This window comes from Caretta caretta, chromosome 1 (assembly GCF_965140235.1).
Source record: "Caretta caretta isolate rCarCar2 chromosome 1, rCarCar1.hap1, whole genome shotgun sequence".
Lineage (NCBI taxonomy): Eukaryota > Metazoa > Chordata > Testudines > Cheloniidae > Caretta > Caretta caretta.
The window spans coordinates 689,638-715,768 of record NC_134206.1 but is presented as its reverse complement, the minus strand read 5'-3'; the positions used below and the strand labels follow the sequence as shown (position 1 = coordinate 715,768).

At 66.0% G+C, this 26,131-nt stretch overlaps 1 protein-coding gene across 1 annotated transcript; it reads right to left on the bottom strand.

The window, feature by feature from the left end:
• Positions 1-6,943: 6,943 nt before the first annotated feature.
• HPX (hemopexin) lies at positions 6,944-22,687 on the bottom strand. The gene is made up of 10 exons (XM_048855425.2): positions 22,621-22,687; positions 20,548-20,615; positions 17,468-17,548; positions 16,487-16,629; positions 15,847-16,000; positions 15,367-15,579; positions 12,773-12,889; positions 9,784-9,914; positions 8,565-8,709; positions 6,944-7,793 (listed from the first exon to the last, which is right to left on the bottom strand). Exons 1-10 carry the CDS (start codon positions 22,683-22,685, stop codon positions 7,567-7,569), a joined length of 1,344 nt encoding a protein of 447 aa, XP_048711382.2. The 5' UTR covers positions 22,686-22,687; the 3' UTR covers positions 6,944-7,566.
• Positions 22,688-26,131: the final 3,444 nt, after the last annotated feature.

The following is a 26,131-nucleotide window of genomic DNA, read 5'->3' as shown; positions in this document are numbered from 1 at the left end:
CTATACGTATATCTATTAGGTGGGGGGGGTTCCCCTCACTGGGAGTCGATGGATCCCCGGGGAGGTGGGGGGGGTTCCCCTCACTGGGAGTCGATGGATCCCCGGGGAAGTGGGGGGTTCCCCTCACTGGGAGTCGATGGATCCCCGGGGAGGTGGGGGGGTTCCCCTCACTGCGGGTCGGTGGATCCCCGGGGAGGTGGGGGGGTTCCCCTCACTGGGGGTTGGTGGATCCGAGGGGGAGTGGTGGGTTCCCCTCGCTGGGGGTCAGTGGATCCACAAAGGAGGGGGGCTTCCCCTCGTGGGGGGTCAGTGGATCCTGGGGAGGTGGGGGGTTCCCCTCACTGGGAGTCGGTGGATCCCTGGGGAGGTGGGGGGGTTCCCCTCACTGGGAGTCAGTGGATCCCCGGGGAGGTGGGGGGTTCCCCTCACTGGGGGTCGGTGGATCTCCGGGGGTCTGCTCTGGCTCCGCCGAGGGGGCTGATGCTGGCGTCACTGGGGGTCAGTAAATCCCGGGGTAGATGGATGTGGAGCTCAGCGGGGATCACAATGGCTACAGAAGGGAGCGAACCCCTGAAGGAGCCAGGACTGGGGGGGCCGAGACGCTGGGCCAGGAGCCATGGCACCAAGCTCTGCCCTTGGCAGCCCGGCCCCCGCCCGCCACGTGTGCTCGGCGAGCAGATAAGGCCGGGATATCAGCGGGGAAGGTGCCCGCTGCTCAGTCCTCGAGCCTGAGCTGAAGGCAGCATCACCGCTGGGCCCCTGGATCAGGTAGGGGCCACGGACTCGCTGCCTGGGGACCCTGGCTCTGGCCAGCCCAGCCCCTTGCTCCCGGGGCTGCAGGGAGGTGGGACCAGGCTGCTCCAGCCTGAGGTCCCCCCATGCATCCCCAGAGGCAGAGACCCCTCCTGGCAGGGGGTGTTGGCTGGGGGTCCTGCGGGTGCAGGTCTCTCTGGTCCCGGCAGGGCCTGTTCTGCCCAGGGTGGGCCTGGGGACCTTGGCAGAACAGGGGAGAAGGGGAGCCCAGCGAGAGGCCCTCTGCAGCCCCTCCTGTCCCAGCTGGGCCGCTCCCTGGGGCTGTTTGCGCCCCGGTCCCAGCGCCCTGCCCTTGGAGCCGGCTGCGACCCACCTGGGCTGGGACGTGCGTCTGGTGGGGTCACCTTCAGCAGGTGGCTCCTGCCCGGCTCCCTGGGCCTGCCCCCCCGGAGCCAGCCCGGCTCCCTGCACCCCCCCCCCAGGGCCCCTGGCACCCACTTTTCTGACAAAAGGGAGTTTGTCCCGTTCGCTCTTGGTCGGCAGCAAGCAGGAGAGATACCCACTTCTGCCAGAGGCTGTCCCGGCCAAAGCGGGAGGTGCGGTCGCTCTGCCGCAGGGGGGCTGGCAGAGAGCAGGGCTGGGAGTCCTGGCTTGGGCTGGCACATCCCCAAGTGAGATAGGGGGCCAGGCACTGCACAGACGCTGAATGAGACTCCCCCACACCCAGCCCCCCGGGCGCCCATCCCCACTGTGCTCACTCACAGCCCCGCCCAGCTCCCACCGTGCACCCAGCTCCCCTGTGCGCCCAGCCGCCCCCAGCTTGCGCCCAGCCCCTCAGCATGCACCACGCCCCCCACCGTGCACACACCCAGCCCCCGCAGCCGGCAGAGGGACGCGCTGTCCCTGGTGGACGTGAACAGGGGGTAGGCGCGAGGTCGTGGTGGTCACAAGTGGGGCAGCCTGGGCCCCCCCCGTTGCTCACACCCAGCCACAGGCCCCAGACTCTGCGAGATCCCATCCTGCCCCCTGACCCGTGGGGCCCTGCTCCTTCCACCCCACTGCCGCAGCCCCGGGGCGAGAGGGAAGAGGGGCTCCCGGGGCTGAGTGTGGCCCCCCCAGGCCGCAGCATGGCGCTCTTCGGGCAGCTCCTGGAGCCCCCGGCTCCCTGCAGTCTCTGTGCTCGCTGATGCTGGGCGTGGTGGCACAGCGGCAGGGCACGGCCATGCCCGAGGAGCTGCTGGACCGGCAGCTGGCAGGGGGCCCGGGGCTGCTGGACGGGGCGCTACGAGGACAGCGTGGCTGCCGGGTACGGGCGGCTGGGGGGGCCGGCGCTGCTGGGGCAGGCTGTCCAGGCCCACCGGCCCCGCCGCTGGCAGATGGCTCGGTTCTGCCAGCAGCTCAGCCTGGTGGCGGGCGCGGGGCTGCTGTGTCTGCTGACCCAGGCCGGGCTGACGGGGCGGGACGGGGCCCTGCTGCTGGCCCGCTGGGCCGGCCGCGTGGGGGCCCTGCACCAGCGCATGAAGGAGGCCGTGGCCCAGTGCGCCGCCTACTTCCAGGGGCAGGAGCAGGAGGACCTGGCCAGCGGCCTGGCCCCAGCCCCGCGGCCTGGCCCCGCCGAGGTGGCCGCCAGGGTCCTCAAGAAGCTGGAGAAGAACTTCGACTGGCTGCGCTGGGCGGTGGGGGCGGGGAGCCGCAGCCCGGCCCGGACGGGGACCGGGTGCTAGCCCAGGGCAACTACATCACGGGCCAGGCGGCCTGCGGGCTCCAGGTGGTAGCCTGCTACAGCGAGAGCCCCTCCTCGCTGGACAAGGGCCGCACCCACCAGCTGATCGGGGAGCTGGAGTGGAAATTGCCCAACCCGCCGCCCGAGGTCTATGCCAGCCTGGAGGCCGAGCCAGCCCAGGCCCGTGGCTACCTAGCCCAGCGCATGCTGCAGAAGCTGGGTGAGGGGCTGGGGCCCAGCGTCACCGTCCACGTGGTGCCTGGCAAGCTGGAGATGAGGAGCAACTTCCCGCCGGCCGCCTGCCTGCTGCACGAATACCGGCACCGCCTGGCCTCCGGCACCGTCTGCATCTTCGGCTGAGCCAGTGCGGCCAGCGGGGGGGCTGTTCTGGGGCCCTGCCCGCCCAGCTGGGCTAAGCCAATAAAGCTTCGGGCTACAAAATGCTGCATCAGTCGGCCGTGCATCATCCGCCCGCGCAGATCTCCCCTGGGCACGTCCCCACGTGGGCACCGCTCTGAGCCGCACCCTCACACTGCCTAGGCTTCTGCTTTAGCCCGACACCTTTCCAGAACCCCGGCACAGAGCCACAGGGTCGGCACTACCCCCAACTTTCAGACAGGCCCTTGGGGGGGCCCCATTGGTGCGCCGGAGCCGCAAGGGGTCCCGCTCTCCCTTCAGGATAAACACACAGGAGGAAGGACTTCACCTGCCACACTGCCAGCCTGGGCAACTCACTGCCAGGGGCTGCTGGGAAGGGCAAAAGTGTAACAAGGTTCAAAGAAGAACTAGCTACGTGCATGGAGGATGGGTCCATCAGTGGCTATTAGCCGGGGTGGGCAGGGATGGTGTCCCTAGCCTCTGTTTGCCAGATCCTGGCAATGGGCGACAGGGATGGGTCACTTGAGGACTCCCTGTTCACTGGGCTAGAGGGACCTTTGGTCTGACCCATTAGGGCCGTTTGTATGTTCAGGGCGAGCGACAGGGCCGCGGAGAGAGTTGTAAGGGGGGGGAACGGTCCTGTTGTGGGAACACCACCCCAGTGAAATGAGCTAGTGAAAGGATTTGAGTCCTCGCTCCCACTCCCTTATCCAGAGGCCTGCCTGACTCGAGGGGTCTCCTTCCACTCTCCTGGGTGGCAGAGTCCTCGTAGCCCCGACCAGGGTGGGCCCAGGATTCCTGGGGCTTGACCCCCAATCTGGCTGTTGTACTTAGGACAGGGCTCGGGTGTCCCCACTCCGGGGTGCTCTGTCCACGCCAGGTGCTTCCCTGACCCACTCATCATCACAGACCGTTCAAAGGAAACACGATTTATTCCACAGCAAGTCATTAAAAATGAGGAGAAACTGGGAAGGGTGGAAGGAAAAGCCTATACGTATATCTATTGGCCCGGGGGATCCCCAGACAGCCGTGCTGGATGTCAGGGCAGTTCACGGTCTGTCCCTCACACGGCCCAGGCCCTGCCCAGCTGGCTGCGCTGCAGGGATGCCGCAGGTCAGACACTCGCTCTGGCGGTGGCCACACGCCCTCAGGCTCTAGGGGGCAGGGCCCTGCCCCCAGCATTGCCTTCTCCCCCCCATGGGGGTTACGATCCCCCTCCCGGTCTGGGCTGCAAGGTCTCTTGGCCGGGGGGCCTCTCAACTCTGCCCAGCTGGCTGCTCATGCACTCGGCTCCGGTCTGCTCCAGCCCCAGCCCCAGCTCGCGCCCCCAATTCCAGCCCCAGCCCCCAGCTCGCGCCCCCAATTCCAGCCCCCAGCTCCCGCCCCCAACGCCAGCCCCAGCCCCCAGCTCGCGCCCCCAATTCCAGCCCCCAACGCCAGCCCCAGCCCCCAGCTCGCGCCCCCAACTCCAGCCCCAGCCCCAGCTCGCGCCCCCAATTCCAGCCCCAGCTCCTGCCCCCAACTCCAGCCCCCAGCTCCCGCCCCAGCCCCCAGCTCGCGCCCCCAATTCCAGCCCAGCTCGCGCCCCCAATTCCAGCCCCAGCTCCCGCCCCCAATTCCAGCCCCAGCCCCCAGCTCGCACCCCCAACTCCAGCCCCAGCCCCCAGCTCACGCCCCCAATTCCAGCCCCAGCCCCCAGCTCCCGCCCCCAACGCCAGCCCCAGCCCCCAGCTCCCGCCCCCAATTCCAGCCCCCAGCTCGTGCCCCCAATTCCAGCCTCAGCCCCCAGCTCACGCCCCCAATTCCAGCCCCAGCTCGTGCCCCCAATTCCAGCCCCCAGCCCCCGTCCCACTGCTGCTCTCCCTGGGCTGCCCCCTCTGGCTGTGGCTGCGGCTCTGTTCCCCCCTTAGCGCCCCCCGCTCTGGCCCAGGCAGCCCCAGATCCCACCGAGGATTGGGACCCCTGGACTCGTCACTCCCTCATTGGCCTGTCGACCCTGTCAGTCAGGCTGACCGGGAGCATGGGCCTCTCCCCATTGCCCCTGGGGCCTGTCAGTCTCAGGGACCTGGTTTCCCATCGACGCTCCCCCTTCCTTTTGGTGCTGGGGGAGAGCCAATCAACCCCCCCCCCCGTCAGTGCGGGGCCAACAACCCCCCCCAACACAGAGCTTCTGCCCCAGCCACCTGCACCCCCCAGCTCCTGCATCCCCCCCCACAGCCAGTCAGGGGCCACAGCCCCCCCTGCCCAGCCCTCTGTGCCCTCCCAGCTCCTGCATCCACCCCCCCACACCCAGTCAGGAGACACAGTCCCCCCCAGCCACCTGTGCCCCCCACAGCTCCTGCATCCGCCCCCCAACACCCAATAGGGAGCCACAGCCCCCCCCCACAGCCACCTAGGCCCCCCCAGCTCCTGCATCTGCTCCCCCCACACCCAGTAGGGAGCCACAGACCCCCCACCCAGCCCTCTGTGCCCCCCAGCTCCTGCATCCACCCCCCCCACACCCAGTCAGGAGCCAGAGCCCCCAAAACACACCCTGGCGCTCCCATGAGAACCCCCCAGCACCTCCCCAGCAGGCGCCCTCAAGGGCCTTGTTGCTGGTCGGGACCCACCTGGTCTCAGCTCCCAGCCCTTGGCTCCTGTTCTCGGCCCATCCTGCCCGGGGGGTCCCCAGGGGAGGTGCTTGGTGCAATCAAGGCACCTGGGAGCTGGGCTGGGGGGCCTCTCCATGCCATGCCTGGCAGCAGTGTCCCGCGTTGGGCTCCCCCACCTAGTGAGGGCAAACCCCCTGCTCCGCCTCACTGCCCCCGGGGCCTGCGGCTGCCAGGCTCCAAGCAGCAACCCGTCTGCTGCAGCGCCGGGGGCACCCGCCTGCCCCCTTCCCCTCGCTCCTTAGCCCTTCCCGCCCTGACAGGGCTCCCTGGTTGCGGGGGGCTCGTTGGGGAGCCAGAGTCTCTGTGGATTTGGGTGGGTTTCAACCATTCCTGTGACATCCCCGTCACTACACACACCCAGACATGCAAACTTGCACACATGCAAACACACCCACATACACGCATGCACATGCAACTGCACACACAAACACACACATGCAAATTCGCACACATGGAAACACGCACATATACGCGTACGCAAATGCATGCACATGCAAATACACACACACACAACCTCGCACATATGCAAACGCACACACAGAAACATGCAAACTCGCACACATGTAAACGCACATACAAACACACAAACTTGCACACATGCAGATACATGCATGCACACGCAACTGCACACAAACACACACACACATGCTGTCACAGAGATTGGGGGAGTCAGGGCCCTGCACCCCCACTTCCTGCGATTCACCCTGACTCTCAGCCAGCCAGTAGAACAGAAGGTTTATTAAAGACAACAGGAACACAGTCCAGACCAGAGCTTGCAGGCAAAAACAGGACCCCTTAGTCAGGCCCTTCTAGGGGGCAGGGAGATTAGACCCCAGCTCTGGGGGCTCCCTCCTCTTCCCCAGCCCACTCCAGCCTCCCCCCAGCTCCTCCTCCAGCCTTTGTCCAGCTTCCCAGGCAAAAGGTGTCACCTGGACCCAACCCCCCCGCAGCTCAGGTGACAGGCTCAGATATCGTCCCTCCAGTGACACCCCCCTTCTATCCCATCCCCATTGCAGACAGTCCCAGTAAAACTCCCCTGCGACACCCCCAGGTCAATCTGCCCCACTCAGTCCCTGTTGCGTCACACATGCAAACTCGCACACATGCAAACACGCACATACACGCCTATGCAAATACATGCACATGCAAACACACACACAAACATGCACGCATGTGCAAATGCACACGAACATGTAAACTTGCAAACATGCATATACACACATACACAAATGGACGCACATGAAAACACACACACAAACACGCACACACACGTAAGAAGGGTCTGAATGAACTCTCCCCTGACAGCTAGCTGGGCAGGGGAGAAGCTTCAGGAGCCAACCGTATTTCCGTGAACACACCTACTCAACCTACAGAGCAGTGTTGATTTAGTTGGTGTTGGGTCACAGATCACTTTAGTACCGAATGCAGGAGTATGAAATGCTGTTATCAATGTTGTTGATTTATTGTATGAGTAAAGGGGGGCAGAACTGTGCTTAACCTGTCCCAAATGAGGGGTCACCCTCAGCTGAAAGGACCTTGTTAAGCCAGGGACTCGAAAGCCAGAGCCCGGTGACAGTAAGAGGGATGGGGACAAGGGTTCCAGCTAGGAGGTGCGCCCAGTCCATGGTCTGGTTTAACCTGTTTCTCCCCACGGTTCAAAGACACAGCTCAATAAGCTTTATTAGGAGCCTGTTTGTTATTGTAAAGGTTCAAAGGGAACTGAGGCCAGTTGTGGTGGGGCATGTTTCTGCCCAGTCTGCTCAGCACTAAAAATCATTAAGAGACTGGCCGGCAGAGGTCACAGCAGAGAGGCGACTGGCAGGTAGCCAGTGGAACAAGTGGCTGGTGAGGGAGCCAGCCAGAGCAAGTGCTCAGATGGCAGAGCAAGCCAGGTGCCATCTTCCCCGGGTGGGAGGGGAACTCTGAGCCCCAGGGCCTCACTGGCCCAGGACACCCCCTGTGCGTGGGGTGGGTGGAGGGAGACGGGAGGGGCACAGTAAAGGAACGGGGGGGCGGCTGGAAGGTGCCACTCGCCCCCAGGGGTCAGGCAGCGTTGCCCCATCAGTGGGGGCACCCAAAGAGGACGGCCGTCACGTTCTGGGGGGGGGAGGGCTTGGGGCTGGCCGTGAGCTCGGCCACGCTGGCGTAGCGGTGGAAGGTAGCACCGTGGAAGAGGTGCACCCCGTCCGCATTGCACATGGCGCTGTCCACCTGGGCGTGGGGAATGGGCCCCTCCAGCCTCTCGCTCCGCGGGCTCAGGTTCAGATCCACCCGCCTCAGGGAGTTTCCTGCAGGGCAGAGAGGAGCCGTCAGAGCCCCCGGCCCAGCCCCGCACGCCCCTCCCCCAGCCCAGCCAGTGCACCCCTCCCCCGGCCATGTGAACAGAGCCCCCCAGCCCAGCCTGCACGCCCCTCCCCCGGCCCAGCCAGTGCACCCCTCCCCCAGCCATGTGAACAGAGCCCCCCAGCCCAGCCTGCACGCCCCTCCCCCGGCCCAGCCAGTGCACCCCTCCCCCGGCCATGTGAACAGAGCCCCCCAGCCCAGCCCCGCACGCCCCTCCCCCGGCCCAGCCAGTGCACCCCTCCCCCGGCCATGTGAACAGAGCCCCCCAGCCCAGCCTGCACGCCCCTCCCCCAGCCCAGCCAGTGCACCCCTCCCCCGGCCATGTGAACAGAGCCCCCCAGCCCAGCCTGCACGCCCTTCCCCCAGCCCAGCCAGTGCACCCCTCCCCCGGCCATGTGAACAGAGCCCCCCAGCCCAGCCTGCACGCCCCTCCCCCAGCCCAGCCAGTGCACCCCTCCCCCGGCCCAGCCAGTGCACCCCTCCCCCGGCCATGTGAACAGAGCCCCCAGCCCAGTCCCATGCTCCCATCCCCCAGCGATGTGAACAGAGCCCCCCGGCCCAGCCCCACACGCCCCTCCCCTGATGATGTGAACGGAGACCCCCAGCCCAGCACTGTGCACCCCCACCCCACCTGTTTTGACCCTCCCCTCCCCACCCCTCCTGCTCCGACCACTAGACCTCACTGCCCTTCTCGCCAGGCCGTGCCCGGCCCACACCTTTGATGACGAAGAGCTCAGCGGAGTGGGGGCAGGTGAAGGTGGCGTCTGCCCCTGTGATGCCCAGCTCCTCCTCCAAGCCCCGGGGGTAGCCCTGCACCAGCGTGTAGCCCTGGCCCACCCGGTAGATGTAGACCTTGGAGCCCTGCAAGGCACACGCAGACCGGTGGGGTGGGGGTGGGGGACAGACACCCAACCCCCGCCCTGCCCTGGGGGGTCAGACACCCAGCCCCCACCCTGCCCTGGGGGGGACACAGACACCCCAACCTCCACCCTGCCCTGGGGGACACAGACACCCCAGCCCCCAACCTGCCCCGGGGAGGACACAGACACCCAGCCCCCACCCTGTCCTGGGGGGGACACAGACACCCAGTCCCCGCCCTGCCCTGGTGGGGGGTCAGACACCCCAGCCCCCAACCTGCCCCGGGGAGGACACAGACACCCAGCCCCCGCCCTGCCCTGGGGGGACACAGACACCCCAGCCCTCGCCCTGTTCTGGGGGGGACACAGACACCCCAGCCCCTGCCCTGCCCTGGGAGGGGTCAGACACCCCAGCCCCCGCTCTGCCCTGGGGGGGACACAGACACCCCAGCCCCCCCGCCCTGCCCTGGGGGGACACAGACACCCCAGCCCCCGCTCTGCCCTGGGAGGGGTCAGACACCCCAGCCCCCCCGCTCTGCCCTGGGGGGACACAGACACCCCAACCTCCACCCTGCCCTGGGGGGACACAGACACCCCAGCCCCCGCTCTGCCCTGGGGGGACAGACACCCCAGCCCCCCCCGCCCTGCCCTGGGGGGACAGACACCCCAGCCCCCGCTCTGCCCTGGGGGGACACAGACACTCCAGCCCCCGCCCTGCCCTGGGGGGACAGACACCCCAGCCCCCCCGCTCTGCCCTGGGAGGGGTCAGACACCCCAGCCCCCGCTCTGCCCTGGGGGGACATACACCCCAGCCCCCGCCCTGCCCTGGGGGGACAGACACCCCAGCCCCTGCCCTGCCCTGGGGGGAGAGACACCCCAGCCCCCCCGCTCTGCCCTGGGGGGACAGACACCCCAGCCCCCGCTCTGCCCTGGGGGGACAGACACCCCAGCCCCCCCGCTCTGCCCTGGGGGGACAGACACCCCAGCCAAGCAGGCCCTGAGCTGGACGCCCTGTTGTGAGTTGTCCACACAGCCGGGCTTGGCCAAAAGACGCCCCCCTCCCGCCCGCCCCCCGTACCTGGATCAGGTAGAGCTTCTTGTCCCAGCTGAAGGCGCTGTCCACCGGCCCGGCCAGCTCCTGCCACGTGTGGTTGAGAGGCCACGAGTGCCAGCCGTCCCGCTTGGAGTCCAGGCGGAAGTACTGCCCCCCTAGGCCGGGCGAGAACACTCCGCTCGGCATCACTGCTCTGGGGAGGGGGGCTGCTGGGGGTGCTCTCCGGACCATGGCCGGGGCGTCCCGGTCACACCTGGAACCAGCAGCCGAGGGGAAGGGGTTTGCCCGCCAGACAAGGGGGGCCTATGGGGAGCGGTGCGGCTCCAGGTCTCTGGGGACTGTCCGGACAAGAGGGGTCGATGGGGAGCGATGGGGCTCCAGGAGCTCCAGCCAGGGGGCTGCAGGGCACCAGACAAGGGGGGGTCAATGGGGAGCGGGGGGCTCTGGGGACTGTCCGGACAAGAGGGGTCGATGGGGAGCGATGGGGCTCCAGGAGCTCCAGCCGGGGGCTGCAGGGCACCAGACAAGGGAGGGTCAATGGGGAGCGGGGGGCTCTGGGGACTGTCCGGACAAGAGGGGTCGATGGGGAGCGATGGGGCTCCAGGAGCTCCAGCCGGGGGCTGCAGGGCACCAGACAAGGGGGGGTCAATGGGGAGCGGGGGGCTCTGGGGACTGTCCGGACAAGAGGGGTCGATGGGGAGCGATGGGGCTCCAGGAGCTCCAGCCGGGGGCTGCAGGGCACCAGACAAGGGGGGGTCAATGGGGAGCGGGGGGCTCTGGGGACTGTCCGGACAAGAGGGGTCGATGGGGAGCGATGGGGCTCCAGGAGCTCCAGCCGGGGGCTGCAGGGCACCAGACAAGGGGGGGTCAATGGGGAGCGGGGGGCTCTGGGGACTGTCCGGACAAGAGGGGTCGATGGGGAGCGATGGGGCTCCAGGAGCTCCAGCCGGGGGCTGCAGGGCACCAGACAAGGGGGGGTCAATGGGGAGCGGGGGGCTCTGGGGACTGTCCGGACAAGAGGGGTCGATGGGGAGCGATGGGGCTCCAGGAGCTCCAGCCGGGGGCTGCAGGGCACCAGACAAGGGGGGGTCAATGGGGAGCGGGGGGCTCTGGGGACTGTCCGGACAAGAGGGGTCGATGGGGAGCGATGGGGCTCCAGGAGCTCCAGCCAGGGGGCTGCAGGGCACCAGACAAGGGGGGGTCAATGGGGAGCGGGGGGCTCTGGGGACTGTCCGGACAAGAGGGGTCGATGGGGAGCGATGGGGCTCCAGGAGCTCCAGCCAGGGGGCTGCAGGGCACCAGACAAGGGGGGGTCAATGGGGAGCGGGGGGCTCTGGGGACTGTCCGGACAAGAGGGGTCGATGGGGAGCGATGGGGCTCCAGGAGCTCCAGCCGGGGGCTGCAGGGCACCAGACAAGGGGGGGTCAATGGGGAGCGGGGGGCTCTGGGGACTGTCCGGACAAGAGGGGTCGATGGGGAGCGATGGGGCTCCAGGAGCTCCAGCCGAGGGCTGCAGGGCACCAGACAAGGGGGGGTCAATGGGGAGTGGGGGGCTCTGGGGACTGTCCGGACAAGAGGGGTCGATGGGGAGCGATGGGGCTCCAGGAGCTCCAGCCAGGGGGCTGCAGGGCACCAGACAAGGGGGGGTCAATGGGGAGCGGGGGGCTCTGGGGACTGTCCGGACAAGAGGGGTCGATGGGGAGCGATGGGGCTCCAGGAGCTCCAGCCGGGGGCTGCAGGGCACCAGACAAGGGGGGTCAATGGGGAGCAGGGGGCTCTGGGGACTGTCCGGACAAGAGGGGTCGATGGGGAGCGATGGGGCTCCAGGAGCTCCAGCCGGGGGCTGCAGGGCACCAGACAAGAGGGGGTCAATGGGGAGCGGGGGGCTCTGGGGACTGTCCGGACAAGAGGGGTCGATGGGGAGCGATGGGGCTCCAGGAGCTCCAGCCGGGGGCTGCAGGGCACCAGACAAGGGGGGGTCAATGGGGAGCGGGGGGCTCTGGGGACTGTCCGGACAAGAGGGGTCGATGGGGAGCGATGGGGCTCCAGGAGCTCCAGCCAGGGGGCTGCAGGGCACCAGACAAGGGGGGGTCAATGGGGAGCGGGGGGCTCTGGGGACTGTCCGGACAAGAGGGGTCGATGGGGAGCGATGGGGCTCCAGGAGCTCCAGCCAGGGGGCTGCAGGGCACCAGACAAGGGGGGGTCAATGGGGAGCGGGGGGCTCTGGGGACTGTCCGGACAAGAGGGGTCGATGGGGAGCGATGGGGCTCCAGGAGCTCCAGCCGGGGGCTGCAGGGCACCAGACAAGGGGGGGTCAATGGGGAGCGGGGGGCTCTGGGGACTGTCCGGACAAGAGGGGTCGATGGGGAGCGATGGGGCTCCAGGAGCTCCAGCCGGGGGCTGCAGGGCACCAGACAAGGGGGGGTCAATGGGGAGCGGGGGGCTCTGGGGACTGTCCGGACAAGAGGGGTCGATGGGGAGCGATGGGGCTCCAGGAGCTCCAGCCGGGGGCTGCAGGGCACCAGACAAGGGGGGGTCAATGGGGAGCGGGGGGCTCTGGGGACTGTCCGGACAAGAGGGGTCGATGGGGAGCGATGGGGCTCCAGGAGCTCCAGCCGGGGGCTGCAGGGCACCAGACAAGGGGGGGTCAATGGGGAGCGGGGGGCTCTGGGGACTGTCCGGACAAGAGGGGTCGATGGGGAGCGATGGGGCTCCAGGAGCTCCAGCCGGGGGCTGCAGGGCACCAGACAAGGGGGGGTCAATGGGGAGCGGGGGGCTCTGGGGACTGTCTGGACAAGAGGGGTCGATGGGGAGCGATGGGGCTCCAGGAGCTCCAGCCGGGGGCTGCAGGGCACCAGACAAGTTCTCCCTCCACAGGCACAGTGGCCCCTCGAGGCCCGAGCGGGCTGGAGCCGTCCTCAGGGGTGGGGCCGGGCTGTGGGGACCCCGGAGGGGGGCCAAGGCAGCAGGTTGGGGACCCATCTGCCTCCCGGCGCAGCTGCTCCCCACTCACCCCGGAAGGCGTAGGTGCGGTTGGCATCGTCCGTGGTGAAGGCCTGGAAGGCGAGGCCACTGCAGCGGTCCCGGATGGCCATGGCGGTGGCGTTTCTGCGGGCCTCGTGCCCGTGACCTGCACCCGTCGGCAGGGGAGAGAAGGGTCAGGTACACGGCAGGGGGTGAGATGTCACAGGTGGGTCGGGGGCTGTTGGGGGTCCCAAGTAGGCTGGGGGGAACAGGGGATATCAAGGTCACAGGATGGCCAGTGGGTCTGGGGTGTTTTGGTGGCGGGCTCACAGGGCCAGGCTGTGTCAGGGGAGCCTGGGACACATTGGGGTCATGGGGCAGCTGGTGGGGGTCCAAGGAGGTTGGGGTCTATGATGAAGTGGGACTGTTCTTAATGTTTTCTCGGAATACTGTGTGGGTGCCTCAGTTTCCCCTAGGCAGTTCTTAAGTCTCTAGGTGGTGGGATCAGGGGGTGTGATTGTTGCAGAGCCCGAGAGGGCAGGTGTGATGCCGTCTGCACAGAGAATGGCCGACACCCTGTCTCCTGGCCACTGATGGCCTGGGCCCCTCCTCTGCAAAGTTGCCGACTGAAGGGGCTGGAGAACAAAGAGATCAGGTGGCCTCCTGGCCTGGGAGAGAGAAAAAGGCCAGAGAAGGGGCGGGGGAGTTTCAGTTTGGAGCTGGCTGGGGAAACGAGGCCCAGTTGGGGCTCTGGGCTCCCTGTCCCCCAAGACAGTCCTGACTGAGGGGTCCTGGTCTCTGTACCCACAAGCTCTGGTTTGGACCATGTTCCTGGCGTCTAATAAACCTTCTGTGTTACTGGCTGGCTGAGAGTCCCAGGGAATCGCAGGAAGTGGGGGGTGCGGGGCTCTGACTCCCCATCACTCGGTGACAGGGTCATAGGTTGGCCAGGGGGTATTGCAGGGGCTGTTGGGGGATGGAAGTATTATAGGGGGACAGGGGGTCAGAGTCACAGGGTGGCCAGGGGAGTTGGGGGTTGTGATCCTGGTGAGGCCAGGGATATTGAGGGGCAGCCACAATATCACGGGCGGGGGCTATTGGGGGTATCGCGGTGGGGGGGCTGCTGGGAGGATCATGGTGGGATATCACAGGGGGGCTGTAGCCGGGGGTATCATGGGAGGAGCAGCCGGGGGGAATCATGGGGAGCTGTGGCAGGGGCTAGCGCGGGGGGGCAGCGAGGGGAATCAGGGGAGCGGTGGCGGGGAGCATCGCGGGGGGGCAGCGGGGGGAATCAGGGGAGCAGTGAGGGGGCATCGTGGGGGGGCAGCGGGGGGAATCAGGGGAGCAGTGGGGGGGCATCGTGGGGGGCAGCGGGGGGAATCAGGGGAGCGGTGGCAGGGGGCATCGTGGGGGGACAGTGGGGGGAATCAGGGGAGCGGTGGGGGGGCATCGCGGGGGGCAGCGGGGGGAATCAGGGGAGCAGTGGCGGGGGGCATCGCGGGGGGGCAGCAGGGGGAATCAGGGGAGCGGTGGCGGTGGGCAGTGGGGGGAGCAGTGAGGGGAATCAGGGGAGCGGTGGCGGGGGACAGCGGGGGGGCAGCGGGGGGAATCAGGGGAGCGGTGGGGGGGCATTGCGGGGGAGCAGCGGGGGGAATCAGGGGAGCGGTGGCGGGGGGCATCGCGGGGGGCAGTGGTGGAAATCAGGGGAGCGGTGGCGGGGGCAGCGGGGGGAATCAGGGGAGCGGTGGCGGGGGGCAGCGGGGGGGAGCGGGGGGAATCAGGGGAGCGGTGGCAGGGGCAGCGGGGGGAATCAGGGGAGCGGTGGCGGGGGGCAGCGGGGGGGCAGCGGGGGGAATCAGGGGAGCGGTGGCGGGGGGCATCGCAGGGGGCAGTGGGGGGAATCAGGAGAGCGGTGGGGGGGCAGCGGGGGGGAGCGGGGGGAATCAGGGGAGCGGTGGGGGGGGCAGTGGGGGGAATCAGGGGAGCGGTGGCGGGGGGTATCGCGGGGGGCAGTGGGGGAAATCAGGGGAGCGGTGGCGGGGGCAGCGGGGGGAATCAGGGGAGCGGTGGCGGGGGGCAGCGGGGGGGAGCGGGGGGAATCAGGGGAGCGGTGGCAGGGGCAGCGGGGGGAATCAGGGGAGCGGTGGCGGGGGGCAGCGGGGGGGCAGCGGGGGGAATCAGGGGAGCGGTGGCGGGGGGCATCGCAGGGGGCAGTGGGGGGAATCAGGAGAGCGGTGGGGGGGCAGCGGGGGGGAGCGGGGGGAATCAGGGGAGAGGTGGGGGGGGCAGTGGGGGGAATCAGGGGAGCGGTGGCGGGGGGTATCGCGGGGAGGGCAGCAGTGGGAATCAGGGGAGCGGTGGTGGGGGCAGCGGGGGGGCAGTGGGGGGAATCAGGGGAGCGGTGGCGGGGGGTATCGCGGGGAGGGCAGCAGTGGGAATCAGGGGAGAGGTGGGGGGGCAGTGGGGGGAATCAGGGGAGCGGTGGCGGGGGGTATCGCGGGGAGGCAGCGGGGGGAATCAGGGGAGCGGGGGGGGCAGCGGGGGGGAGCGGGGGGAATCAGGGGAGCGGTGGCGGGGGGCAGCGGGGGGAATCAGGGGAGCGGGGGGGGCATCGCGGGGGCAGCCGGGGTAGCGCGATCTCACCTCTCCCGGGGCAGGCCATGAAGTAGTCGCGGGCGTCGTGGGGGTAGCCGGGGGGCACCTGGCCCGTGGCCGGCTGGAAGCGCAGGAAGAGGACGCGCTGGAAGCAGTAGTAACGCTCCAGCCAGCGCACGGCCGCCGAGCAGCTGCTGACCGCGGGCCACGAGCGACGCTTCAGCACCCCCAGGCCCAGGTCGTAGAAGAAGACGTCACCCCCTGCAGGGAGAGAGACACGGCCCGGGTCAGCGCCCGCCCACCTCCCGGACCCCCCCACGGCCCGGGTCAGCGCCCGCCCACCTCCCGGACCCCCCCCACGGCCCGGGTCAGCGCCCGCCCACCCCCGGACCCCCCCACGGCCCGGGTCAGCGCCCGCCCAGCCCCCCAGCCACCCACATGGCTTGCACAGCTCCCCTCTAACCAAGACCCCTACAAACACCTTCCCTGAGCCTGCCCCACCTGCCCTCCCCGAGCCTGGCCCCGTACCCTTGAAGAAGAGAAGGCTCTCGGCCGTGCAGTCCTCGGGGTGACACTCCACGGCGCTGTCCAGGTCCCCAGGCACCCCCTTGAACTCGTCCCCGATGAGCCGGGGGTAGCCGGGCCGCAGCCGGCCCCCCGCATACGCCCAGACCCGCATGCCCTGTGGGCACACACACCTCAGCTGGACCATGGGGCTGTACGGAGATGGGCCAGGCCTGGCACCTGAGCCGGTAGGACCCCAGGATCCCGGGTACCGGCCTTTCCTGACAGCTACTCTGCCCCCAGCCCACTTGCACCTCAGCCCCACTGAGCCCCCACCCGGTCCCTGCAGCCCAGACCCCCCCCCGCCCCCCGAGGCCCCTGCAACACAGCCCCCCACTGAGGGGGAGGGATAGCTCAGTGGTTTGAGCATTGGCCTCCTAAACCCAGGGTTGTGAGTTCAATCCTTGAGGGGGGTATTTAGGGATCTGGGGCAAAAATTGGGGATTGGCCCTGCTTTGAGCAGGGGGTTGGACTAGATGACCTCCTGAGGTCGCTTCCAACCCTGATATTCTATGATTCTATGAGCCCCCACCCCACCCCCTGCAGCCCAGCCCCCACACTGAGCCCCCACCCCACACTGAGCCCTGCCCGGCACCCCCAGCACCTGGAAGAGGTAGACGCTGTCGTGCACACCGGGGGCCTCCTTGTGGTGGATGCGCAGCGCAGCGTCCACGGGGCCCTGGATCTCAGGCCAGGTGGCGTTGATGAGCTGGGCCGGGCCGTGGAAGCCCTTCCAGACGTGGTCACCTGCCGGGCGAGGCCAAGGGAGCCTGAGCAGGGCAGGGCTGGGCCCCGGAGCACGATGGGAAGTGGGGAGGGTGACGAAGTGAGAACGTTCTTAATGTCTTCTCTGAACACAGTGTGTGCCTCAGTTTCCCCATGTGTTACTCAAGTACTGAGGTGGTGGGACAGGGTGTGTTATCATTGCAGAGACCCCCAGAGGGCAGGTGTGGCTGCTGATGGGCTGCGGAGAACGGCGAACACTCGGCAGCCTGGCAACTGCTGGCCAGGCCCCCTCCTCTGCAAGGACAGGCCGGGGTGTCGCCTGGTGGACCGGGGAAAGGGACAAAGGACGGAGGACAGCAATGGGCGTGATGGGGGCTGGGCAGCTGGAAGCATTCTCCTGGTTGGGGACTCAGGGGCGAGGGCCCAGGGCTCTGCCCCCCCCCCAGATGCACTTTGCTGAGGGTCCCCGATCCCGGTGCTACCAAGCTCTGTTCTACGCTGGGTTCCCGACGATAATAACCCGTCTGTGCCACACGCGGGCTGGGAGTCACGGCTGGCTGCGGCGTGGGGGGCAGGGCCTTTTGGGGGTGAGGCTCCCCAGGGGTCCCGCCCAGGGGGACTCGCTGCGGGGAGCTCATGGGGTGACCAGGGGGCTGAACGCTCCAAGGCCAGACCCAGGAGGCCCCAAAGCAGAGCAGGGTCCTTGCCCTGGGACAGGTGCCCTGAGGGCAGACACTGCCCAGAGTCCTGCCTGGTGTCACTCAGAGCAGGGCCAGCGCCCCCAGCCTGGGCGCCCGGGACAGCCTGTGACGGACGCCCCTTTCCTTCCCCTGCCCCAGCGAGCCAGAGGCCCCCGTACCTCTGAAGAAGAGCATCACGCCGTGCTCGTCCAGTGTGACGGCGTCAAAGCCCCCCTCGTCCGCACACCGGCTCGCCACCTCTGGGGAGGAGAGTACAGTGCAGTCCAGCAAAGGGAGCTGGGGGGAAGCCCCCCATCCTGTCCCCCAGGAACTACCCGACCTCCTCCCACCACATTCACTGACCAGACCTGCCTCCACCCCGCCCCCTGCTGCCACATCCCCAGGAACCAACCTTCCCTCTCCACCATGAGAATGTGGGAATTTTCCGAGTGTTTTGTACAACAACAGTGTGTGCCTCAGTTTCCCTGTGTGCTGCACGGTTACCTGGGGTTTGGGAGGAAAAGGTGGCTTGCTCTTTGTAGAGACCCAGAGATCCAGGTGGGATGGTGTGATGAAGTGGGACTGTTCTTAATGTTTCCTCTGAATAGTGTGGGGGTGCCTCAGTTTCCCCTATGAAGTTCTTAAGTATCTAGGTGGTGCGATAAGGGTGTATGATCATTGCAGAGCCCTAGAGGGCAGGGGTGTGCAGGGGTCTGGACACGAAGAATGGCCGACACCCTGTTTCCTGGCAACTGATGGCCTGGGCCCTTGCCCCCTGCAAGGTGAGAACTAAAGGGTTGGAGAACAAAGTAATCAGGTGCCCTCCTGGCCCGGGAAAGGAACAAAGCCCAGAGGAGGAGGGGCTGGAGGGAGTTTCAGTAGGGGGCTGGCTGGGACATGGAGTGAAGGGCAGACGTGGTTGTCTGGCTCACTGCCCCCAAAATGGACCCAGCTGAGGGGTCCCGTTCTCTGCACCTGCAAGCTCTGTTTTAGACCATGTTCCTGTTGTCTAATAAACCTTCTGTTTTACTGGCTGGCTGAGAGTCACGTCTGACTGCGAAGTTGGGGGGCAGGACCCTCTGGCTTCCCCAGGAGCCCCGCCTGAGCGGACGCGCTGGGGGGAAGCACACAGAGGGGCAGAGGATGCTGAATGCTCCGAGGTCAGACCCAGGAAGGCGGAAGCTGTGTGAGCTGTGTGTCCTGCAGACAGGCTGCTCACAGAAAGGCGACTACCCCAGAGTCCTGACTGGCTTCATGGGGAGCAGTTCCAGAGCATCGCCCAGGGACTCCGTGACACGGCCTGCGAGTGCTATCGACAACCCCCAACCTAAGGGAGGGCGTGAAACTGGAAGGGCCTGGTGTAACTCCTACCAAGGAATGGGAGAGATGCTGGGGCATCCATGGGAATGTTGGTGGCTTCAAACTTCCCCAGGTCACCGGCTAATGTGACCCTGCTCAGTTCGATCTCGAAGGGGGGAGAGATGTGACGAAGTGGGACTGTTCTTAATGTTTCCTCTGAATAGTGTGGGGATGCCTCAGTTTCCCCTAGGCAGTTCTTAAGTATCTAGGTGGTGGGATAAGGGTGTATGATCATTGCAGAGCCCTAGAGGGCAGGTGTGTGCAGGGGTCTGGACACAGAGAATGGCCAACACCCTGTTTCCTGGCCACTGATGGCCTGGGCCCTTCCCCCCTGCAAGGTGAGAGCTAAAGGGTTGGAGAACAAAGGAATCCAGTGACCTCTTGGCCCGAGAAAGGAACAAAGCCCAGAGGAGGAGGGGCTGGAGAGAGTCAGTTTGGGGCTGGCTGGGACATGGAGTGAAGGGCAGACGTGGTTGTCTGGCTCACTGCCCCCAAAATGGACCCAGCTGAGGGGTCCGGTTCTCTGCACCTGCAAGCTCTGTGTTAGACCATGTTCCTGTCGTCTAATAAACCCTCTGTTTTACTGGCTGGCTGAGAGTCACGTCTGACTGCGGAGTTGGGGGGCAGGACCCTCTGGCTTCCCCAGGAGCCCCGCCTGAGCGGACTCGCTGGGGGACGCGCATGGAGGGGCAGAGGAGGCTGAATGCTCCGAGGTCAGACCCAGGAAGGTGGAAGCTGTGTGAGCTGTTTGCCCTGCAGACAGGCTGCTCACAGAAAGGCGACTGCCCCAGAGTCCTGACTGGCTTCATGGGGAGCAGTCCCAGAGCATCGCCCAGGGACTCCGTGACAGAGGGGCACCTGAGCCCAGACACCAGCCCAGGCCTCGGGTACCTAGCAACTGACAACCCCCCGCCCCCTTGCGGACCAGCTGGAGGACAAGGGCCAGGTGACCAGGTTTGCCCAGGAACTGGAACAAAGCTCAGAGGAGGGACTGGGGGTAGTGATGCGGGGGCGGCTGGACACATAGAATCATAGAATATCAGGGTTGGAAGAGACCCCAGAAGGTCATCTAGTCCAACCCCCTGCTCGAAGCAGGACCAATTCCCAGTTAAATCATCCCAGCCAGGGCTTTGTCAAGCCTGACCTTAAAAACCTCTAAGGAAGGAGATTCTACCACCTCCTAGGTAACGCATTCCAGTGTTTCACCACCCTCCTAGTGAAAAAGTTTTTCCTAATATCCAACCTGAACCTCCCCCACTGCAACTTGAGACCATTACTCCTCGTTCTGTCATCTGCTACCATTGAGAACAGTCTAGAGCCATCCTCTCTGGAACCCCCTTTCAGGTAGTTGAAAGCAGCTATCAAATCCCCTCTCATTCTTCTCTTCTGCAGGCTAAACAATCCCAGCTCCCTCAGCCTCTCATAACTCATGTGTTCTAGACCCCTAATCATGTTCCTGGACAGGGATTACAGAGGGGCTGGGGGGCTCTGGGCTCTGATCCGACCCGGCTGGCCCAGGCTCTAACTCTCTGCGCTGGGTCCAGACCCCCAGGCACCCCCCTGCTGTTTCCTGCTGGCTGAGTCACTGCAGAGTCAGGCCGGGGAATGCCTGGCTCCCTTGGGGTACAAGTCTCCCACGGGGGTCCCACCCAAGGGGACTTGCCGAGGGAGCTCCCAGCGTGAGGTGGGAGCTGGGGGCTCCGAGGGTCGGTCCCAGGAGGGGGGGGAGCCGAGGGGCTGACCACGGCGAGTGTGACCCGGAGGGGGCTGACGCCTGCAGGGGGCCTGCCAGGGACTGTCCGGAAAGCAGGCGAGGGATCTGGGCTGGGGGATCCCTGACACACACACCCCGCTGCATCCCGACCCCCCGGCCGCAGGCTGCCCCCCAGCTGCGTCTCACCTGTGTCGTTGAGGTGGGTCCCAGCCCCATGGTGGAACCGCAGTCCGGCCTCCCCCGGTTTGCCAGGGCTGTTGTGGAGAGAAGGCAGTGTGGGTCCCGGTACCCTGAGGTCTCCTCCCCAGCTGGATCCTCTCCTTGCTGGGGCAGGGTGGGGGGCAGAGGGACCCCAGACCTCCAACAAGGGGTAGCTTTAGTCTTGGGGCCTGGGCCCTGCTGTGAGCTCCTGGGGGACGGGGCACCTGGGCGCTGGGCACCGGGTCTGGGCAGGTGTGCTCGGGGCAGGCCCTGAAAGACACCCACCTCTCCCGGACTGCAGGAGCCACACCCGGGGTCTCGGCAGCTGCGCGTACGAACGCCTGCGCCCTCCTGCCGTGCACCAGCACCGTCCCTCTCGCACCAGCGCCCGTCCCTCTCGCACCAGCGCCCGTCCCCCTCCCACATCTGTCCTTCTCGCATCAGCGCCCGTCCCTCTCGCACCAGCGCCCGTCCCTCTCGCACCAGCACCCGTCCCCCTCCCACATCTGTCCCTCTCGCACCAGCACCCGTCCCTCTCGCACCAGCGCCCGTCCCTCTCGCACCAGTGCCCGTCCCCCTCCCACATCTGTCCCTCTCGCACCAGCACCCGTCCCTCTCGCACCAGCGCCCGTCCCTCTCGCACCAGCGCCCGTCTCTCTCGCACCAGCGCCCGTCCCCCTCCCACATCTGTCCCTCTCGCACCAGCACCCGTCCCTCTCGCATCAGCGCCCGTCCCTCTCGCACCAGCGCCCGTCCCTCTCGCACCAGCACCCGTCCCCCTCCCACATCTGTCCCTCTCGCACCAGCACCCGTCCCTCTCGCACCAGCGCCCGTCCCTCTCGCACCAGTGCCCGTCCCCCTCCCACATCTGTCCCTCTCGCACCAGCGCCCGTCCCTCTCGCACCAGCACCCGTCCCTCTCACACCAGCGCCCGTCCCTCTCGCACCAGCACCCGTCCCTCTCACACCAGCGCCCGTCCCTCTCGCACCAGCGCCCGTCCCCCTCCCACATCTGTCCCTCTCGCACCAGCACCCGTCCCTCTCGCATCAGCGCCCGTCCCTCTCGCACCAGCGCCCGTCTCTCTCGCACCAGCGCCCGTCCCCCTCCCACATCTGTCCCTCTCGCACCAGCGCCCGTCCCTCTCGCACCAGCGCCCGTCCCCCTCCCACATCTGTCCCTCTCGCACCAGCACCCGTCCCTCTCGCACCAGCGCCCGTCCCTCTCGCACCAGCGCCCGTCCCCCTCCCACATCTGTCCCTCTCGCACCAGCACCCGTCCCTCTCACACCAGCGCCCGTCCCCCTCGCACCAGCACCCGTCCCCCTCCCACATCTGTCCCTCTCGCACCAGCACCCGTCCCTCTCGCACCAGCGCCCGTCCCCCTCCCACATCTGTCCCTCTCGCACCAGCACCCGTCCCTCTCACACCAGCACCCGTCCCTCTCGCACCAGCGCCCGTCCCTCTCGCACCAGTGCCCGGCCCCCTCCCACATCTGTCCCTCTCACACCAGCACCCATCCCTCTCGCACCAGCGCCCGTCCCTCTAGCACCAGCGCCCGTCTCTCTCGCACCAGCACCCGTCCCTCTCGCACCAGTGCCCGTCCCCCTCCCACATCTGTCCCTCTCGCACCAGCACCCGTCCCTCTCGCACCAGCGCCCATCCCTCTAGCACCAGCGCCTGTCCCTCTCGCACCAGTGCCCGTCCCCCTCCCACATCTGTCCCTCTCGCACCAGCACCCATCCCTCTCGCACCAGCACCCATCCCTCTCGCACCAGTGCCCATCCCCCTCCCACATCTGTCCCTCTCGCACCAGCACCCGTCCCTCTCACACCAGCGCCCGTCCCTCTCGCACCAGCACCCCCGCCTGCCCTTCCTCACACAAACGCTTCTGCCAGTGCCATCCCCACCTGCATACACGGCCAGGCCCTGCCCCTCGTACATGGGCCCCCCTCACACCATCCCCCCTCGCATGGGCCCTCTGGCCGCACACGCCCTCGGCCCCCTCTGCACAAGCGGCAGGAGCTGTGCCCATGCCCCACGCCCCAGCTGTGCCACTCACAGGGAGTGGGCGAGCCCCAGGGCCAGCGCCCAGGCCAGGGACAGGGTGGCCACGGCACCCCGCATGCTGATCTGGCTCAGGGCTCTGGGCTGTCGCCCGCCCCTATATAGAGTGGGAGGCAGGGCCCAGAGCCCATGGCACAGCCCCCACCCCCCCAGCCCGGAGCAGCTCCGATTAACCCTACACACGCCAGTCTCCCTGCTGCCCCGGGGACCAGCCCCACAGCCCGGAGCCGAGAGCCCCGGAGACTCCCAGAACCCAGCAGAGGCAGCCAGGTGGAATGGGGAGACTCTGCCCCCCTGGAGCCGAGCAGGGTGGGGGTCGTTCACTGTCTGCCCCAGGACTTGGCCCCCGGGGCCTTGCTGGGATGGGGTGCAGGGCTGAGCACAGGTCCACACCGCCGCTGCCCCCCACCCAGGGCTGCCCCTGGGTCCCCACTGGGTAAATCCCCTGAGTGCTGGCTAGGGGCCTGGGGAGAGCTGGGGGCGGGGAGGGGGAGCTGCATGGGGCAGAGGGACAGGGCGAGGGGGGGCGCTGCATGGGGGCTACATGGGGCAGAGGGACAGGTGTGGGGGCTGCATGGGGCAGATGGCCGGGCTGGGGTGGGTTGCATGGGACAGAGGGACCGAGCCGGGGGGGGCTCCATGGGGCAGAGGGACAGGGCAAGGGGGGGTGCTGCATGGGGAAGAGGGGACCAGGCCAGGGGGTGTGTGTGCGCGCATGGGGCAAAGGCAACCGGGCCGGCAGGGCTTCATGGGGCAGAGGGACAGGACGTGGGGGCTGCATGGGGCAGAGGGACAGATGTGGGGGCTGTATGGGGCAGATGGCCGGGCTCGGAGGGGTTGCATGGGACAGAGGGACCAAGCCGGGGGGGCTGCATGGGGCAGAGGGACAGGGCAAGGGGGGGCGCTGCATGGGGAAGAGGGGACCAGGCCGGGGGGGTTGTGCGCGCATGGGGCAGAGGGGACCGGGCCGGCAGGGCTGCATGGGGCAGAGGGACAGGGCGAGGGGGGGCTGCATGAGGCAGACGGCCAGGCCGGGGGGTTGCATGGGACAGAGGGACCGCGCCGGGGGGGCTGCAAGGGGCAGAGGGACAGAGCGAGGGGGGGCGCTGCATGGGGCAGAGGGGACTGGGCCGGGGGGGCTGCATGGGGCAGAGGGATGGGACGGGGGTGCTGCATGGGGCAGACGGCTAGGCCAGGGGGTACATTCCTGGCACTGTCCTGCCTGTTTCCCAGCAGCTCCCTGGGGACGCCCCGCAGGGGGGTAACCCTGGCCCCAGCTCTGTTTGCTCAGCTCAGGGCAGCGACCAAAGTGCAGGTCAGTGAGCACAGCACCCGGGGGTCAGCGCCCTGCCACCCTCCCCCACCCTGGGCCTGGGCCATACCCACCCTTACCTGGGCCTGGGTTTGGGCTCCCCCTTCCCTGGCCACGGGGCCCTGCCTCCCTCCTGTCATGCTGGGTACAGGGCCCTGCTCCCTTTTCCTGGGCACGGGACCCTGCCTCCCTCCCCTGCTCTGGGCATGGGGTCCTGCCCCTCTCTCCCCCTCTGGGCACGGGGCCCGCCCCATTCCATTAAACTAGCCAGAGACATAAAGGGTAACAAGAAAACTTTCTACAAGTACATGAGAAGAAAGAGGAAGACCAAGGACAGGGTTGGCTCATTACTCAGTGAGCGGGGGAAACAGTAACAGGGAATGTGGAAATGGCAGAGGTGCTAAATGACTTCTTCGTTTTGGTTTTCACCAAGACGGTTGGTGGTGATAGGACATCTAATGTAGTGAATGCCAGTGAATACCAGGTAGGGTCAGAAGAGGCTAAAATAGGAATAGAACAAGTTAAAAGTTACTTAGACAAGATAGATGTCTTCAAGTCACCGGGGCCTGGTGAAATGCATCCAAGAACACTCAAGGAGCTGACTGAGGAGATATCTCAGCCATTAGCGATTATCTCTGAGAAGTCATGGAAGACGGGAGAGATTTCAGAGGACTGGGAAAGGGCAAATCTAGTGCCCATCTCTAAAAAGGAAAATAAGGACAACCCAGGGAATGACAGACCAGTCAGCTTAACGTCTGTACCCAGAAAGATAATGGAGCAAATAATTAAGCAATCATTTTGCAAACATCTAGAAAATAATAAGGTGATAAGTAACAGTCAGCATGGATTTGTCAAAAACAAATCGTGTCAAACCAACCCGGTAGCTTTCTTCACCAGGGTAACAAGCCTTGTGGATAGAGGGGAAGCAGTAGACGTGGTATATCCTGACTCCAGTAAAGCTTTTGATACTCTCACATGACCGTCTCATAAACAAACTAGGGAAATGCAACCTAGATGGAGCTACTATAAGGTGGGTACAAAACTGGTTGGAAAACCGTTCCCAGAGAGTAGTTATCAGTGGTTCACAGTCATGCTGAAAGGGAATAACGAGTGGGGTCCCACAGGGATCAGTTCTGGGTCTGGTTCTGTTCAATATCTTCACTGATTTAGATAATGGCAGAGAGAGTACACTTACAAAGTTTGTGGACAATACCAAGCTGGGAGGGGTTGCAAGTGCTTTGGAGAACAAGGATTAAAATTTAAAATGATCTGGACAAACTAGAGAAATGGTCTGAAGTAAATAGGATGAAATTCAATAAGGACAAATGCAAAGTACCCCACTTAGGAAGGGACAATCGGTTGCACACATACAAAATGGGCAATGACTGCCTAGAAAGGAGAACTGCAGAAAGGGATCTATACGAGTCAACAGTGTAACGCTGTTGCAAAAAAAGCAAACATCATTCTGGGCTGGATTAGCAGGAGTGCTGTAAGCAAGACACGGGAAGTAATTCTTCCACTCTACTCCGCGCTGATTAGGCCTCAACTGGAGTATTGTGTCCAGTTCTGGGTGACACATTTCAGGAAGGATGTGGACAAATTGGAGAAAGTCCAGAGAAGAGTAACAAAAATGATGGAAGGTCTAGAAAACATGACCTGTGAGGGAAGATTGAAAAAATGGGATTTGTATAGTCTGGAAAAGAGAAGACTGAGAGGCAATGGGCTTACGTTGCAGCAAGGGCGGTTTAGGTTGGACATTAGCTAAAGCTTCCTAATTGCCAGGGTGGTTAAGCCCTGGAATAAATTGCCCAGGGAGGTGGTGGAATCTCCATCATTGGGGATTTTTAAGAGCTGGTTGGACAAACGCCTGTCAAGGATGGTCTAGATAATACTTAGTCCTGCCACGAGTGCAGGGGACTGGATGTGACAAAGTTGGGGATGTTTGTGGTGATTTACATTAAGAGCATGTGCGCGCCTCAGTTTCCCTGTGTCCTGCATGTTTAACAAGGTGGTGGGAGAGGGGGGTTGTTGCAGAGGACAAGGTGTGACCTCGCCTAGCAGCCGGGACCCCGGACAATGGCCTGGAGACGGGGAACCCCAACACCTGGTGACTAAGAGGCCCACCCCAGCTTGGCCGATAGCTGGGTCTGGCCATTGAGAGGACCCCGGTGACCGGACCAGCCGGTCCTGCCGG

What these genes read in the sequence shown, in the direction of transcription:
- HPX (XM_048855425.2), bottom strand. Translation starts at nt 22,685, where the DNA reads ATGCGGGGTGCCGTGGCCACCCTGTCCCTGGCCTGGGCGCTGGCCCTG. An exon ending in GAGCCTTCTCTTCTTCAAGG is followed by an intron (nt 15,580 to 15,846) that starts GTACGGGGCCAG and finishes CTCTCCCTGCAG; the next exon opens with GGGGTGACGTCTTCTTCTAC. An exon ending in CATGGCCTGCCCCGGGAGAG is followed by an intron (nt 12,890 to 15,366) that starts GTGAGATCGCGC and finishes CGACGGGTGCAG; the next exon opens with GTCACGGGCACGAGGCCCGC.